The following is a 15,557-nucleotide window of genomic DNA, read 5'->3' on the forward strand; positions in this document are numbered from 1 at the left end:
TTTTCCAATTGGGATCAAATACGGTGAGTGTGACTGTGAAGAGGTAGAACTGTGGAATATGCGATTCAATGTGAGGAAGCACAGATGATGCACCACATGGTTTTCCTTCCTCTTCAGTTTTCAGGATTTTTTTTTTTAAACATAATGCGGCTCAGGATACGAACAATGACTCATGACTTTTGCTACAAACTTGCTTAATTAGAATAGCTTCAGCAATTGATTGAAGAGGTTCAGGCAAGCCTATTTTAAGACAATTAAAACACACCTGTGTTAAAAAAAAACACACAAGGGTCTGCGTTGGTGTTGTATCAGGTACCAGTGAGAGGATGACATATGACCCAGGAGAGACATGGAAAGATGGTTTTGGAGTAATAAAACCACAACTTCGAAGGCTTGTCAGATGCTAAAACATTGCCTAGTGGTTTATAATACTATGAGAACTAAAAGGTAACTCATCTGTCATTCAACGAATGTATCCTGCACACAGCCCGTGTAAAAACAAAAGTGACGTTGTGGTTCTGATGATGGAGCTATTGATCATAGCAGTCACACGCTGTAAACAGCGATACAGTTTGTAGTCTTGTAGAGTGATAATATACAAAATATGGTGATGAAACAAGCTAGAATGAAAACATGTCCATTTTCAAACTCATTTCCAACACATTCTCACTCCCAACTTATCACATATGGATGCTTGGTCAAGACACCTTGGTGTGTCTTGACCAAGATGTCCGGTTAGACTTTCAAAATAAAAGTTGTAAACTTGTTAACGTTGTGAAACGTTGCATTTTGGTTAGGTTTAGGCACCAAAAGTACTTAATCATGGTTTGGGTTAAAATAAGTATGTTACGTACGTCAGTTAACTTAACGTTACTTGCGTAACTTATGTAACTTAAATAAAAACATTCAGTGTCACATGGAAAATGAACACCGGCCTCTTGGTTGAAAGTCCGGTTTCGGGCCCACCATCCACCCCAACCACCTCCTTACTCTGCTCTGACTTCTCTGTTATCCTACACCTACCTTTACAGGACTTCCCCCAGTGCGTTGAACTATGAAGCTAGGGGCTCACCAGTGCATTACAAACTAATGCAAACGGATCCTGACCATGCACCCATAAGGGACGATTTGGGAGTGAGAACGGGTTGACTCAATGCATCAGAGTTTCTATTGGCCAACCGAGCACATTCGCATGGTCAAATTTGAAAAAAGGAGTTGGACCGGAGCTGTCTGTACATTGCACTGAAGCAGGAAGCACATGCTTGAAATGATCGGCTGTGTGGGATTCAATAGTCAAGGTCAATGGGAAATGGAACGAATATTCGTAGAATGGAAATGTAATGCAACCGAACCAAAGTGGCATTCCCATTACATAGTATTCCGGTACTGTCAAAACACGTGCAGGTACGTAATTGGCCAATGGATCCCTCTGCATTTGCATCCCTGTTGTCCTCATTGAAGAGGAGAGTGCTGCATCTTTTTTTTCACGCAGTCATGATATCGGTCTAAACCCAGCATTAGTCTGAAACTGCCTGTCAACAGTCTTAGCTTAACATCTGTGATCACATATAAAGGTTTCTAGACAAAAATATGAACTCTTACAAACTATAACAGAGCAGCTTTAAGTTCCTTCCTTTATGTTGCTGTCTCTTTTGTTATTTAATTTAAATTAATAATATTAAAAGCATAAAAATATTAAGTAACCAAGGAAAGAGCTACAGTATAGATGTACCTGTGCATTTTATGTTAAAATATGTGTGTCTGGATGTGTATAATACAGATGTGCATTTTATTGCATGTGTGAGGGTTGATGGGCCCACGTTGGCATGTGGGTGTACACAACCAATGATATCAAGTAATAACTCATTAATAATAAGGAGTGAAAGATGGTTAGTGTCTTACCTTCACTTCACATTTTTTATGGCAGGACAACCGGCACGCTGAAAGAAAACAGACACAGTTAGGGTTGTAATGCTTCATTTAAACAGACAGGAGCAACAATGTCACTGGACAGTAGAAATACACACTTAATGCACACAATCTCACACATGGTCATCGCACAAGGAACAATTTTGCAAGTGAACTGCTCAGAAAGAATGAAAAAAGAACACACAATCAATTTTTTCTTTCCAAACAGATGCAGGTATGGACATAAGTACTCTTCATCGCAGTAGAATTACACCAATTGTTCAGCCTTTTACTCAGGAACAACAGTGTTTGCTGCTGAATGGACTGAAAAGGAAACTGCAACAAGGGCAGCTCTCATTCTGACACTAACATGCTGTGGTGCTGCCCCCAAGTGGCTGCATAAAGCAAACATCCAAACATCCATCCATTGTTATTTTGTTAGTATATTTTCACTTTTTGATTCATGCTTGAGCTTTAAAGGGACCTTTAGACAGAGGTGTTAAAATGGAAAAAAACTTGGTATAATAAGCTATATAAAACAGGTAACAGCTATGACTGCACACCTACTAAAAGAGGTTTAAGTCTGAATTAGATTAGATTAGAGTTAAATATTGTCATCATTAAAAACAGTGATAGAGTAAGAACATGACCTACAGGCATGAAATGGCCGCATTTTGATGTCTTGGCAGGTACGACTCTTGACCCCCCCACACCTGCTTGCCTCGCTGTCAACCTAGGTGGTCCCCAGGTGGTGTGAGTGTGTAGATGTGTTTTTGATGTGTGAGCAGAACAAGTGAACAAATGAACAAGGGAGAAGGGACGGTGTGGGTGTATGCATGCTCTGGGTGTTCTTGCAGAGAAGCGGACAGTAAGAACAACACTTAAGATAAACCTGTGTAATGGTGATAAATGTATTACGGGGCAATTTTGTGTGTAAAGTGCTGATTATTTGGAGATGCTCAGTGAATATGTGCACATTCAATAAGAGAGGCAACTCTTTAAACTAGTGTAGAAATGTTCAAGTAACCCTGATGGGTGTAGACACGGTAAAACTGTGTAGACTGAAGTATTTGTAACTTCAACAGATCAGAGTGCAAAAATATACACTCACCTAAAGGATTATTAGGAACACCATACTAATACTGTGTTTGACCCCCTTTCGCCTTCAGAACTGCCTTAATTCTACGTGGCATTGATTCAACAAGGTGCTGAAAGCATTCTTTAGAAATGTTGGCCCATATTGATAGGATAGCATCTTGCAGTTGATGGAGATTTGTGGGATGCACATCCAGGGCACGAAGCTCCCGTTCCACCACATCCCAAAGATGCTCTATTGGGTTGAGATCTGGTGACTGTGGGGGCCATTTTAGTACAGTGAACTCATTGTCATGTTCAAGAAACCAATTTGAAATGATTCGAGCTTTGTGACATGGTGCAATATCCTGCTGGAAGTGGCCATCAGAGGATGGGTACATGGTGGCCATAAAGGGATGGACATGGTCAGAAACAATGCTCAGGTAGGCTGTGGCATTTAAACGATGCCCAATTGGCACTAAGGGGCCTAAAGTGTGCCAAGAAAACATCCCCCACACCATTACACCACCACCAGCCTGCACAGTGGTAACAAGGCATGATGGATCCATGTTCTCATTCTGTTTACGCCAAATTCTGACTCTACCATCTGAATGTCTCAACAGAAATCGAGACTCATCAGACCAGGCAACATTTTTCCAGTCTTCAACTGTCCAATTTTGGTGAGCTCTTGCAAATTGTAGCCTCTTTTTCCTATTTGTAGTGGAGATGAGGTACGATGGTACCCGGTGGGGTCTTCTCCTGTTGTAGACCATCCGCCTCAAGGTTGTGCGTGTTGTGGCTTCACAAATGCTTTGCTGCATACCTCGGTTGTAACGAGTGGTTATTTCAGTCAAAGATGCTCTTCTATCAGCTTGAATCAGTTGGCCCATTCTCCTCTGACCTCTAGCATCAACAAGTCATTTTCGCCCACAGGACTGCCGCATACTGGATGTTTTTCCCTTTTCACACCATTCTTTGTAAACCCTAGAAATGGTTGTGCGTGAAAATCCCAGTAACTGAGCAGATTGTGAAATACTCAGACCGGCCCGTATGGCACCAACAACCATGCCACGCTCAAAATTGCTTAAATCACCTTTCTTTCCCATTCTGACATTCAGTTTGGAGTTCAGGAGATTGTCTTGACCAGGACCACACCCCTAAATGCATTGAAGCAACTGCCATGTGATTGGCTGATTAGATATTTGCATTAATGAGAAATTGAACAGGTGTTCCTAATAATCTTTTAGGTGAGTGTATGTTCTTTGAGCTACACAGTTCCTTCTAGACTAGAAAGAAGACTGACATAGTTATCTTCACTCAAAGTCCACTTACTAGCTTTAAACCACAGCTTTATTTATCAGCTGATGGGGTTTGCTCAGTTGTTGTCATATTATGTAACAAGGCCATCCTTGAACAGAGAGAACAGAGTTACGGCCTGTTATCATGTGACCAAAGTTCCATACTTTGGTCATGTGAAGACAACTAAGCGGTCTCCATGACAACTGAGCAAACTCAACTCAATCCACTGAGAAAAATGTTGATTATTTTCTTAAAATACATCATTCTTTGATTGAACAGCAGGTCATCCAGTTCAGTAGCAATGTTTGGTAGGAACAAAGTAAAGTGATATTTTTTGTATTAGATTAGATTGCACTTTGTGAGATTCCTCTTAAAATTTGCCACAAGCACACTCTATTTTCACATGCATGAAAGACAGTACTCTGAAGTACTCTCTACTCCCAAGTACTCCACAATTTTGCAAACAGCTTGTTAATTAACCATCAGAACAATCTTTCAGTATCATTCATATTACTGACTATTTCTACAGAATAATATTCTTGGAATAACCAGTTAAAAAACAGTGACAATAATTGTCATAGTCATTGCCTGCCATGTAAGTGAAACTCCTAACCTAGATATGATTCTGAAACATGTTTTATTAATGCAAAACTGCTGCGTATAAATGAAATGTGTTAATGATACAAAGCAGAAATAGAAGCCAGCAGAGAAAAGAAAGAAATAACTGACATACTACATGTTTCAATAATAAAAGTGCATTATTAAATTCTTAAAAAGACTTGAGCACAGTGATATTTTTTGGTTCTTCTCTGTTAGTGCAAATAACGGCATATGTTTCTTTATAAGTTTCCTTAAAGCTTCCTTTGCCAATATATCTTAGAAACCTGGAGCGGATCCATTCAGACACCAGAGGGAATCATTATCATCATGTGGCTTTACACTGTTAATGAGTCCCCCTTATCCACAGGAGGTGCAAGTTTAACCTCACACTGTTACATCTCAGAAAAGAACAAAGGAAAACATGCAAAGACCAAGTAAATAAACTAGAGACATGATGCACACATGAATATATTTGTCATTTTGGATCCATTTGCAGGTGCATGTGCATACTTTGACAGGTCCAACCTACACACAGAGCGGTGAACAAAGCTAGTGACACAAAAATTTGGCTGCAAACTGGCCATATTTTTATTTTATGTCTTTAGAAACTTTCTGTCGATTTGAGTAATGTTGGTCTGCACAGGATGGATTTGTAATTAAGGTTTAAAAGGATGGTTTCACATTTTGGGATACAAACTTGCTCACTTTCTGGTGGAGAGTTAAATGCGAGGATTGACACTACTTTCATATTTATCCGTAACAAGGCTACACCCAGCAGCTGGTTAGCTTAGCTTAGCACAAAGACTGGAAACAGGGGTTACCAGCTAACCTGGCTTTGTTTGTTTTCTTTTAAATTTAACAGTAGTTAAAATCAACTTTTTGCTGTTTAGTAGCAGTTTTGGGGCTTGGCTAGGAGAAATAACTTCCCACAGTTTCCAATGGTTGTCTGACAATTGGTCAGGACCAATAAATAGTCTGGCACATAACCCCACGTATGTCCCAAAATGTTACTGCAAGTAGCAATATCTCAGGTAATCAGGGCATTTATACATCCTCAACATATGCGTACATCTTCAAGACACACAGCACATTGTTCGTTGTATTGTCACATCTTATCTCTTGGTCCCAAGCCCTCTAGCAATGTTGCCTTTTTGCTGGGGCGTGTAGCAACACTTCCAGGTAATTATAAAAGGGCAGGAAGGATGCTCAGATTAACATGTGTCCATTTATTTTGCTTGTGAACACACAGTACAGAAAAAGGCTTGCACTTGCAACAAAAATCTATTTTTTGCTGATTAAACCAATTTTGCGCACACAAAGCTGCTGTAAGACTGCAGGAGGCAGTTTTAGGCTTTCAGCTGGATGACTTTAAGCTTTACCATTTGGCAGGGAAAGCTTACTGCAGTCGACTGTATTTTAACAGCGAGGATGAATGAACAAAAGAGGGATGAAAGGGAAAGTAATTCTCCTGTGCTCCCCTTTGCACTCTCTTTCCTTTGTTTTCCATGTCTATCGCCCAATCCCCCTATACCCCAATTTCTCTCTCTTTATTCTGCCTCGCTCTACCCCACACCCCTCACCCCCTTTCCCTTTTTTCCCTCTTATCTAGGCTAATGCAGCAGCAGCAGCCATGCTAATTTTAACAGCAAATCCTCAGCCAAAGCCCCATACAGGCCCGCTCTCCTACTGCCAGGCCTGGAGTGTTTGTCAACCCGGCTTCTGCTAAAGATGCTGTGTTTGTAGTTCAAAAAGGAGAAAGGGAGAGGAAGTGAAAGTGCGTTAGAGAGATGGAGGGAGGGAGGGAGACAAGAAAGAAACTGTGAGGCTGCCCGGGAGTCCTCTAATGTTAATTTCCCCTGGACTTTTCTTGGAGTTACAATAAAACCTTTACTTCTTCTAAAATTAGAATGGAAAACATGTGACTGGATAGTGGAGGAAGACAGGGAGGCTTAAAGGGAGGGAGGAAGAGGGGAAAGAAGCACAAGCTGAAACAGCAGACATGTGCACACATACACACTTTACGCATTGCAGCTCAAACAAAAACAGTCAAACAAAACAAGGGAGATGCACAGCCTAAAAGTAAGGCAGAGACAGATGTAAAATACATCTCGAGTTTGAAAGGAAGGAACGTAAACCTAAGCAGTTTGGATAGATTGTGCTGCAATCTATCAAAAACTGAACAACAGTGATCCAACCAACATTTGCTGTTCTAAAGCAGTAACTTGTTTCCTGGTAAAGAGAAATCGTCTGCTGACATGATGCATCTTTCTAGCAGCAATAACAGCTGCCAGAAGCATTTTATATCATCGTAAGGTGAATATCTTGGATTTTGGGCTGTTGGTTGGGACAAAACAAGCTATTTAAAGACCTCAACTTGTGTTCTAAGAAATGTGATGCATATTTTTAATGTTTTCTGTCATTTAATGGACTGATTTGATTCAGCTGATTTCCATTGTTATCGATTCCACTGATTAAAGCCATTTTTAATTCTTTTTTTTTTTATTCTTATTTGTAGAACATGGTAGAACATTTAACAAGTGGCAATATGACACATGTGGAAGTAAAAAATCATTATATTTTTAGCCTGTGTGCACCTTACATTATTATATGTATGTGTTTAAATGTAGTTTTCATGCAATTTCTAATTATACCGTTTTAAAGAAAAACATATTTGGGGCAGAGCTTTGTAAGAACAACCACAAGTGCCAACAATGTCATCAAAAACAAATACAAAAAAAAGTAGATTGAAATAAAAGAGCAAGATCACAGATTAAAGGACTTTATGCATGCTGGGATAGATCCACAGCCCTGCCAGCCATCCTGAACAGGAATCTGGAGAACATATTCATGAATGAATCGCTCTCTTATCCGTTCCAGGAATTTAACCCGGCCACTGTCTGGCCACAAATCACTCGTTCTAACCCCCACGTCTGCTCAGAGTCAAAGTTGAACTCCCAGCAGAGTTGAACATCCCAGACGCTCACCTTTGCAGATGAGGCCTTCCTTGGTGATGGCTTGCTTGCATATATCACAGCTCTTGGCCTTCTTGAATGGCTTCAGCTTGAAGGTGTGTGTGTGGACACCCTCCAGCTCGTCGGGCTGAGGGAAGAAGAGGAAGGAAGAGAGATCAGGAGAGAGTCGGTTGAACTGATGCCAGCAGGTCCATGGCCAATAGAAACACATTTGGTATTCAACACAGATATATTCGTCTATGGCTGCACATGGGGGGTTTGATCCCAGTCTTTGATGGCATTTGGCTTCAGTTGACCGGTTCACTTGTGTCTTTGTTATATTGAATGTTTTTCTTTGTCTTTTTTTCCCACTTTGGCTTAGATGGTTTCTTTCTTTGAACAGGTCGTATTCATTTTGTTACTTATAAGTATAAGTATTGAAATATATTTAATTTTTTTATATTTTCTGACATTTTATAGACTAAATGATGAATTGATTGATCAAAAAAGCAATTTATGATTTAATAAATGGTTAAACCCAATTCGTCTTGTGCTCAGTTTATACAAAAATGCCAATATGGCGCATATAGCAGCATAATAAACATTTGACATTATTATACAATTATTTTTTTTAATTTAAGGGTAACGTCACATGATACACACTTTCATTACTGATGTTATTTTGTGTCACAATGTTGCATGCACACACACTGACACACACTGACATAGTCCGCCCACCAGCAGAGGATGTTTTCACTTTGAAGTTCTCTAATTAAATGATTAATTAATGATGGTGAGAGAGAGAGAGAGAGAGAAAGAGAGAGAGAGAGAGACTCACAGCAGCCAACAACCTCAAAAAACTCTAGGAATGATGTACGCCTGTGTGTGTGTGTGTGTGTGTGTGTGTGTGTGTGTGTGTGTACATTTGAGTATGTGTTTGTGTGTTCATACTGTACTCTATGTGTGTGTGTATGTGTGTTCGGGGAGCTGGAACATTTCTCAGAGTAGCCTGAGGACACAACAGCTCCAGAAACTGCACCAAAACCTGAGCAGAGCAGTGAGGAAGGAGAAGCGCATACGAGCTTTGCATCCCTCAATGCAAAGACATTGTATCACAGATGGTGATGATGATGAAGGTGGTGATGATGATGACGAAGGTGGGGCTGCAGTTGCTGTGTGCATGTTCCCCATAGCTTTGCAAAAATTAATCCCATGACTTATCTAATTTATTCCTGACATGTAGCGACATTTCCAACTCTTTCAAAGCATCACTATGTTGAAATGTGATTTTCCCGCCAAACAGCTGCTCATTATTCAGTGTTGATTTGATTGGTTTAGCCTGGAGCACACAAAATGCAGCCAGGAATACTGTAACTGGGTCACTAGGATTCCCTTTGAAGGTTCCTTAGCTGAAAAGCAGCTCAAACTGACAGTGAATGCTTCAGAGCATCATACTTTCTAGTCATCTTTCAGTCATTTATGAAACACTTGAAACAGATCTGAGGGATGCATTCCACGTTACATGTAATGTAATCAGGTTTTATTCTATTGTGCAAGGTTTTTTTTGGGTTGTACTATTTTCCCAATGTGAAGGTCAAATTAACTGAAAAAAGACAATGAGGTCAGACAGTTAACTCAAAATCTGCTCTTTTCTCATTTCTTCTTTTGACAGTTTCTTGTTGCTCGCCCTCCAACACCCTCCCAGCTCTCCCTGTTCTCCTCTCCTCTCTCCGGAGATCTCTTTTCCCACCATCCCTTAGTCTGAACAACCTCCTTGGTGACTCCTATCGATGATGTCATTTCCATTGGGTATTTGTGAAGCTGGGCTGGTCTGGGTTGGGCTCTCCGCTGGACTATAAATCTCAGTGCACTTTATTGAAAACAGTTTTTTTATAGACACCTTGTTCCAAATGTGAAAGGTTGAATGAACGAGCCCCTTCAGGAATAATTAACACAAATTTAACCAATCCCATGAATCATCTGAAAGGGATTCCGATTTCACAATATCCCTCTCAGCTAAAAATGGAAGGAGGCTTGTAAATGCTGCATCACTTCCCAAATAAAATAATCTCCAGAAAATATCCACTTTTACAAGCTGAAGTGAAATAAATCAAACCTCAGTATCAACAAGCCAGTTTCTTCCAGCTGTGTCAATATTCAAGTCAACTCTTTGCACTAATTAAAACCCCAGAAACCTAACCACCAAGTAAACTTAACCACCAATACAGGGCCAAGGTCTCATTCCCTTTCCTATTTAGCACTAGCACCTGTAACTCAGTTGGTTTTCCACCAGAGAGTTTATTTTATTAAAGGACTATCTAGTTTTTTAATCATAATAAAGCTAATTTGTTAGCATTTAGCAGCAACAAGTCGCATGATTCACCATTACTTTCATGTCAGCTTATGTTATTTATTAAGGCTGATGCATGCCTCTCCTGGCTGCATGTATGAGCAGTGCTTGAAGCGTCCATATCAGGTTCTCTGGGCTCTAAATAATATTGCATTACCCAGAGGGCACCACATTTTGAAAGTAAAATTCTACACTACCAATTGCTGATTGTTTGAGTGATACACTAAAAGCAGAGAGAACATATCCATTGATACTAAAGGCATCCTTATCGGTGCCTTTAGTTGAAACATGTTCAACTTTTCGCGAACTGACCATTCACAGCCTGGATGGGTTGGAAGAAAAAAAGTTGATGTGCTACAGTAAACTTAAGAACTAATAGTTATGCATGAATTTTGTGTTATGTTATATTGTATTAGGTATTATTATTTTTCTCAGTAACTAGTAGTGTAATGGATTGCTTTTCTAAAACAGTAATATTATTACAGTTACTAATCCAGGTAACGCTGTGTTACTGCATTACTGAACGCATCATCCTTGACATGAATGCGCAACTGTGCAGCAATTCAGCGGCACCAGATTTTGCTGTTCATGTCCACTGAAACTAAAGGAAGAATTGAAAATGAGATAGAGAGGTGTTCTTTCCACAGCTGTAAGTAGCTACTGCTATTATTTTGTCACAGTCTAAGATGCAAAGAACATTGTCATCCATTGTAAACTCGAGTGCGACCAGCAAAAAGCTTTCAACCGTGAAAAATTCTACTTTTAATTTATTGAAACATCTGCTGAAGCAGCACACCAACCTGAAACTTACGGAAAGAAACTCCGGCCGCTACTGTCACTGATGCTTGGACTCGTCGGGAGAGAGTGGTGTTAACGTTATGTAAAAATACTGAATACTTCTTATAAACATGCTACATGCAGAAAAACAGCTGTCGGGATTTGCTTGCTTAATTTTTTTTATTTCAGCTGGTGGCGTAAAGAAACGTTAGGCCTATATGACACCAGAAGACACCCCAAAAGATGGCATCCAAATACATCCAATGATAAATGGACTGCATTAATCTGGTGCTTTTATTTAAAGCTTTTCACAGTGTCTCACATTCACCCATGTATGCACACACACACACACACACACACACACACACACACACACACACACACACGATGGTGTGATACTATGCCACGTACTGGCCAACCTTTGGGAGAAGTACTTCTATGACCTCAATGACTAACTCCACTGTTTGCAAGACTACAACTGCTACCGCTAGTTCTTCTACTACCACAACTAATTACAATCACTACCAGTACTGCTACAACCAGAACTACTCCATCTACAAAGGACTCCAGGTGATGAGGCTCAGCGATAATAAGACTAAATTGTGTAATCCTTTGCTTCGCTCTCTTTGAGCTCATTTTCTGGTTGCTTTCTGAAGCTCCCTGTCTTTTATCCCCTTCCTCTGCATGTGCCGCAGTCAATTTGGCTCAAAGCTTTTTACAAAAGTGTATTTCTCAGCGTTTTCGCTCCCCTATCTTCCTAAATCTTAATGGCTTTTGTTACACTCTGTCACACTGTGACTCGCTATAAGCTCCAGAGAGGAATCATGGCTGACCTTGGCTGCACGGAGCCAGACACAGCATGTTACAACAGGTACCTTCAAACAAACAGTGTGCTGGCTACATGCATGCTGATAATTCCTGTAAGAAAAACTTAATTAACAGCCACTCTGCCAACCATCTCATTAATGACATTCTTTCATAAGTTGGTTGATATATTGAACAGCAGCTCAGGTTTAAACACACACAGACCACACACACATTTAATTAATATGAGCTGACTGATCCATCATGATTATTGGAGGACTGCTGAGATGGACAAATTAAAAGGGAAAATTCTAGACAAAAACAAACAAGGGAGATGATAAGAGGATTGATAATTGAAACTGTTAAAAATGTTTGTGATGAGGCTATGTATGAGATATTGGCAGTTTTCCAATGACAATTGTATTGCATTGTATTTATAAGCATTTTACCAGCTTCTCCCAGCCAAACATGCCCTGACAATACTTTTATATGCAAGTCACTTAATTTAGTATTCAGTATTCATTTCATTTTTAGTTTAGACAAATAGAAACATCTTCCAGAGGAGTAAGAAATCTTTATTTGTTTCCAAGAACACCAATTTAAAAAATTTTATTTTCTTTACTAATAACATATTGAATCAGCTGCTTTGGTCTGTCCATTTCCAACATGTAGAAAAGTAAAATTATGTCCAAAAACTGGGATCAATCTTTAAGTAATTTTCAGACTAAACATGTGACTAAATAACTGGCAAGGATGAATATCTTTTGCAGAGTGGGCCCGGCTGGCTTTATAAATAGCGACTGAAGAGCCTAGGTGCCACTCTACAGCCCTGATGTTAAAGATGACCTGGCAGAAAGCCGCCAGCTAAACCAATCAGATGCAGCCAGCTGTGTCACAGGCAGGAGCCATGGTTACCTGGCTGCCACGGCAACTGGGGTCAATGTGTCCTGTCAAACAATGATGGATGAGGCAGGGTTTTAAAAAAGGAGAGAGAAAACATATAACCACAAGTTTGCACAACCACGCACATGCACACAAATGCATGCACACCTTGGCATAGAGGCCCACAGCGAGTATCGCCACAACAGGAGTGCAAATGGTTCTTGGATGGCTGCCATGTAGCATCTGGGATTCAAGTTTTTTCAGAGAAAGAGGGAAAGGGGCCTCAGCAGCTTAAATGGCGAGTAATCAACAAAGAGAAAAAGAGGGCTCAGTACTTAGTTTGTGCCTTCTGCAATGGACATGACCCTCAGAGTTTCATGGGCTCTGGGTCTCATATTTTTTTTAAAAGTTTTTTTCAAGGAGTATGTTGTAACATGTAAGATGTTAGTAAAGCTCACAATGGGGCATGTAATCAGAAAACCAATTCACTAATGAATGCCATCAGATTCTTAATCATCCATGACAGATTTTATTATCTGGTCCGAAACAACTTGCGTCCTGGATTCCATGTCAAGAAAAACTTAAAGTTTTGCCAAGAAAAGGACGTTCAAGCAACATTTCCCCACATAATCTCTGTTGCTAACTAACACGCCTACCATTGCAGAAATCAGCAAGGTTAATGAAATCATATTTTATATATACACACACACACACACACATATATATATATATATATATATATATATGTGTATGTGTGTGTGTGTGTGTGTGTGTGTGTGTGTGTGTGTGTGTGTGTGTTCCACTAGCGAAGTAGTGGCCATTTTTTACCATGGGTGTCACCAAAATCACGAAAATCAACAGACTCCTGTACTATCATGAATAAAACCAGACAACTGTCATGCTGAAATCAAGATGAAAGCAGTATGATTATTTCACAATAATTACAGCTGATCAAATTACAGTCATGGAAACTTGGAGTCAGTTTTTTTAAGGTGCGGATCTCTACTGAAAGCTCTGTTTTTGACTCCTAGTAAAACAGAAATTTCGACATACACATCTGAAAGCAGCCATCCAAAAGACAAGCTGATACAGAAAGCTGAAAAATCACAAGCCCTGTCCTCTGTGTCGTGTTAGGAGGAGAATCCCAGGAGGGGCCAGAGAGTGAAAATGGACAGGAGAGTTGTGAGGGAGAGAAAGGAGAAGACTAATAGAGAGGGGAAGGAAAATAGATGTACATGGAGAGAAAGAGGGGGATACAGGGATAGAGTGAACAGTCTAAGAGCCAAGGATGGAGGAAGAGGAGAGAAGGTGTTTCTGTGTGTGTGTGTGTGTGTGTGTGTGTGTGTGTGTGTGTGTGTGTGTGTGTGTGTGTGTGTGTGTGTGTGTGTTCAGGCTTATAGACAGCAGGCCTAGTAAATCAAGGCTCTGTGCTCCTCTCCCCCAGTTGCACTTAGCTAATGAAAAGCATCACTATGCTACCTCGAACCGCGACCCCACTTAGAGCCAAGATGTGGGAGCAGGCGGGAAGTGAAAGGAAGGGAGTGAGGGGGGGTGCGACTCTCTCAAAGACACTGCACTTTGCTTCTGCTCATTGACGGCAACGCATGAACACAAATCCTGGCACATATAACCAGTCACAAAAGATGCATGTATTCAGTCATGCATGTACAGCTAGACATACAGATAAAGGTGTCATAGGAACATAGAAGACACGAGATTAGGAGGGACACCATTTATGAGGATGAGTTTTATTTTCTCATGGTGGCCATTGACAAATGATAGAACTCAGACCAGATAAATATCTACCAATTCACTCCCTACTCCCTAGCCTACTTGGAAAACATTCGCAGAGATTTTCAAGACTTTAAAAAGCTATAAGTTACAATTTTGAGGTAATATTTCTGTCTGACTGTTATCGAAAAACTGATATTGAACCTCACTGGCTAGCTAGCAGCTAAGTAGCTTTAAAAAGTTACTAAACGAGTAACTATAATCAATATTTTCATAATAACAATGGATCACATGACAAGAGCTTCTCTTGTGATGAACTCACAGACTACACTAACCTGCCCAGCACCAAATGACAGACACACAAAGTGAGCAGCCAGCTGGTGAACGTAGTGGAGCATTTACCAGCTAAAGTAGCAGATATTTTCCACAAGATTAGTGGAGACAAGAAACAGAGCTGGAATGAGTCCATATTAGACTTACATTCGCCTAGTGGACACAAACACGACTCCAAAGAAAGGCTAATATTGCTCCGTAATTTATTTGCTGGATGTGTAGGCACAAGCTAACAAGTTGGTTGTAAATATTGTGTTATTTATTTGTGTAAAGCTTGTTTCTGCTGTCCCCAAGTGGCCAAAACAAATTTTACAGGAAAATGCAGCTTCCCATTAGTCCATTTGATGATAAAACTTTAAGGTAGTAAATTTTCCTATTATCTCTGTACTGTATTTTAGCCTCAGTTGCTTGTAGCTTGCTAGCTTGTAATTATGCTAACTTGACTAACAGCTGCTGATTAAGAAATATTGTAGCAGTCAGCTTCTTAAGGTCAATAACTTACTTTCTGTTATCAACATAGTTAATGTGACATGAGCTTATGGCTAAACCTTCTGCAAATCAGACCATTGAAATGGAAAAACACCGTTTATCCATTGTTTTGAAACCCCAAAACGGCCCACCGTGGTTTTCTGGCCTTTTCTAGACAAAATGTGTTCTATTGACATAAATCTGCTCTGACCACATATTTTATATGTATCACTTTTCTCTGTAATATGTATCAGACCCATAAAGTCCTCAAAGCCACACATATACATTCACCACCCTACCAAAAGAAGATAGTGTAAATGTTTGTAGTCTGAACTTCCTGTTTATGCCAGGTGCATTTTGAGCTGCTACATCTGGGACTA

At 40.1% G+C, this 15,557-nt stretch overlaps 2 protein-coding genes across 2 annotated transcripts in view; both read right to left on the reverse strand.

The window, feature by feature from the left end:
• Positions 1 to 12,888, reverse strand: part of LOC123956869 (tensin-like) — a 53,700-nt gene extending 40,812 nt beyond the window's left edge. Inside the window, exons 1-3 of the mRNA XM_046029362.1 lie at positions 12,814 to 12,888; positions 7,866 to 7,980; positions 1,903 to 1,940 (exon numbers count right to left, since the gene is read on the reverse strand). Of these exons, the coding sequence (XP_045885318.1) occupies positions 1,903 to 1,940; positions 7,866 to 7,980; positions 12,814 to 12,888 (228 nt within the window). The remainder of the gene's footprint in view (positions 1 to 1,902; positions 1,941 to 7,865; positions 7,981 to 12,813) is intronic.
• Positions 1 to 15,557, reverse strand: part of faim2b (Fas apoptotic inhibitory molecule 2b) — a 76,435-nt gene that overhangs the window by 53,730 nt on the left and 7,148 nt on the right. The window lies entirely within an intron of this gene.

The sequence above is a fragment of the Micropterus dolomieu genome, linkage group LG18 (assembly GCF_021292245.1).
Source record: "Micropterus dolomieu isolate WLL.071019.BEF.003 ecotype Adirondacks linkage group LG18, ASM2129224v1, whole genome shotgun sequence".
NCBI lineage: Eukaryota > Metazoa > Chordata > Actinopteri > Centrarchiformes > Centrarchidae > Micropterus > Micropterus dolomieu.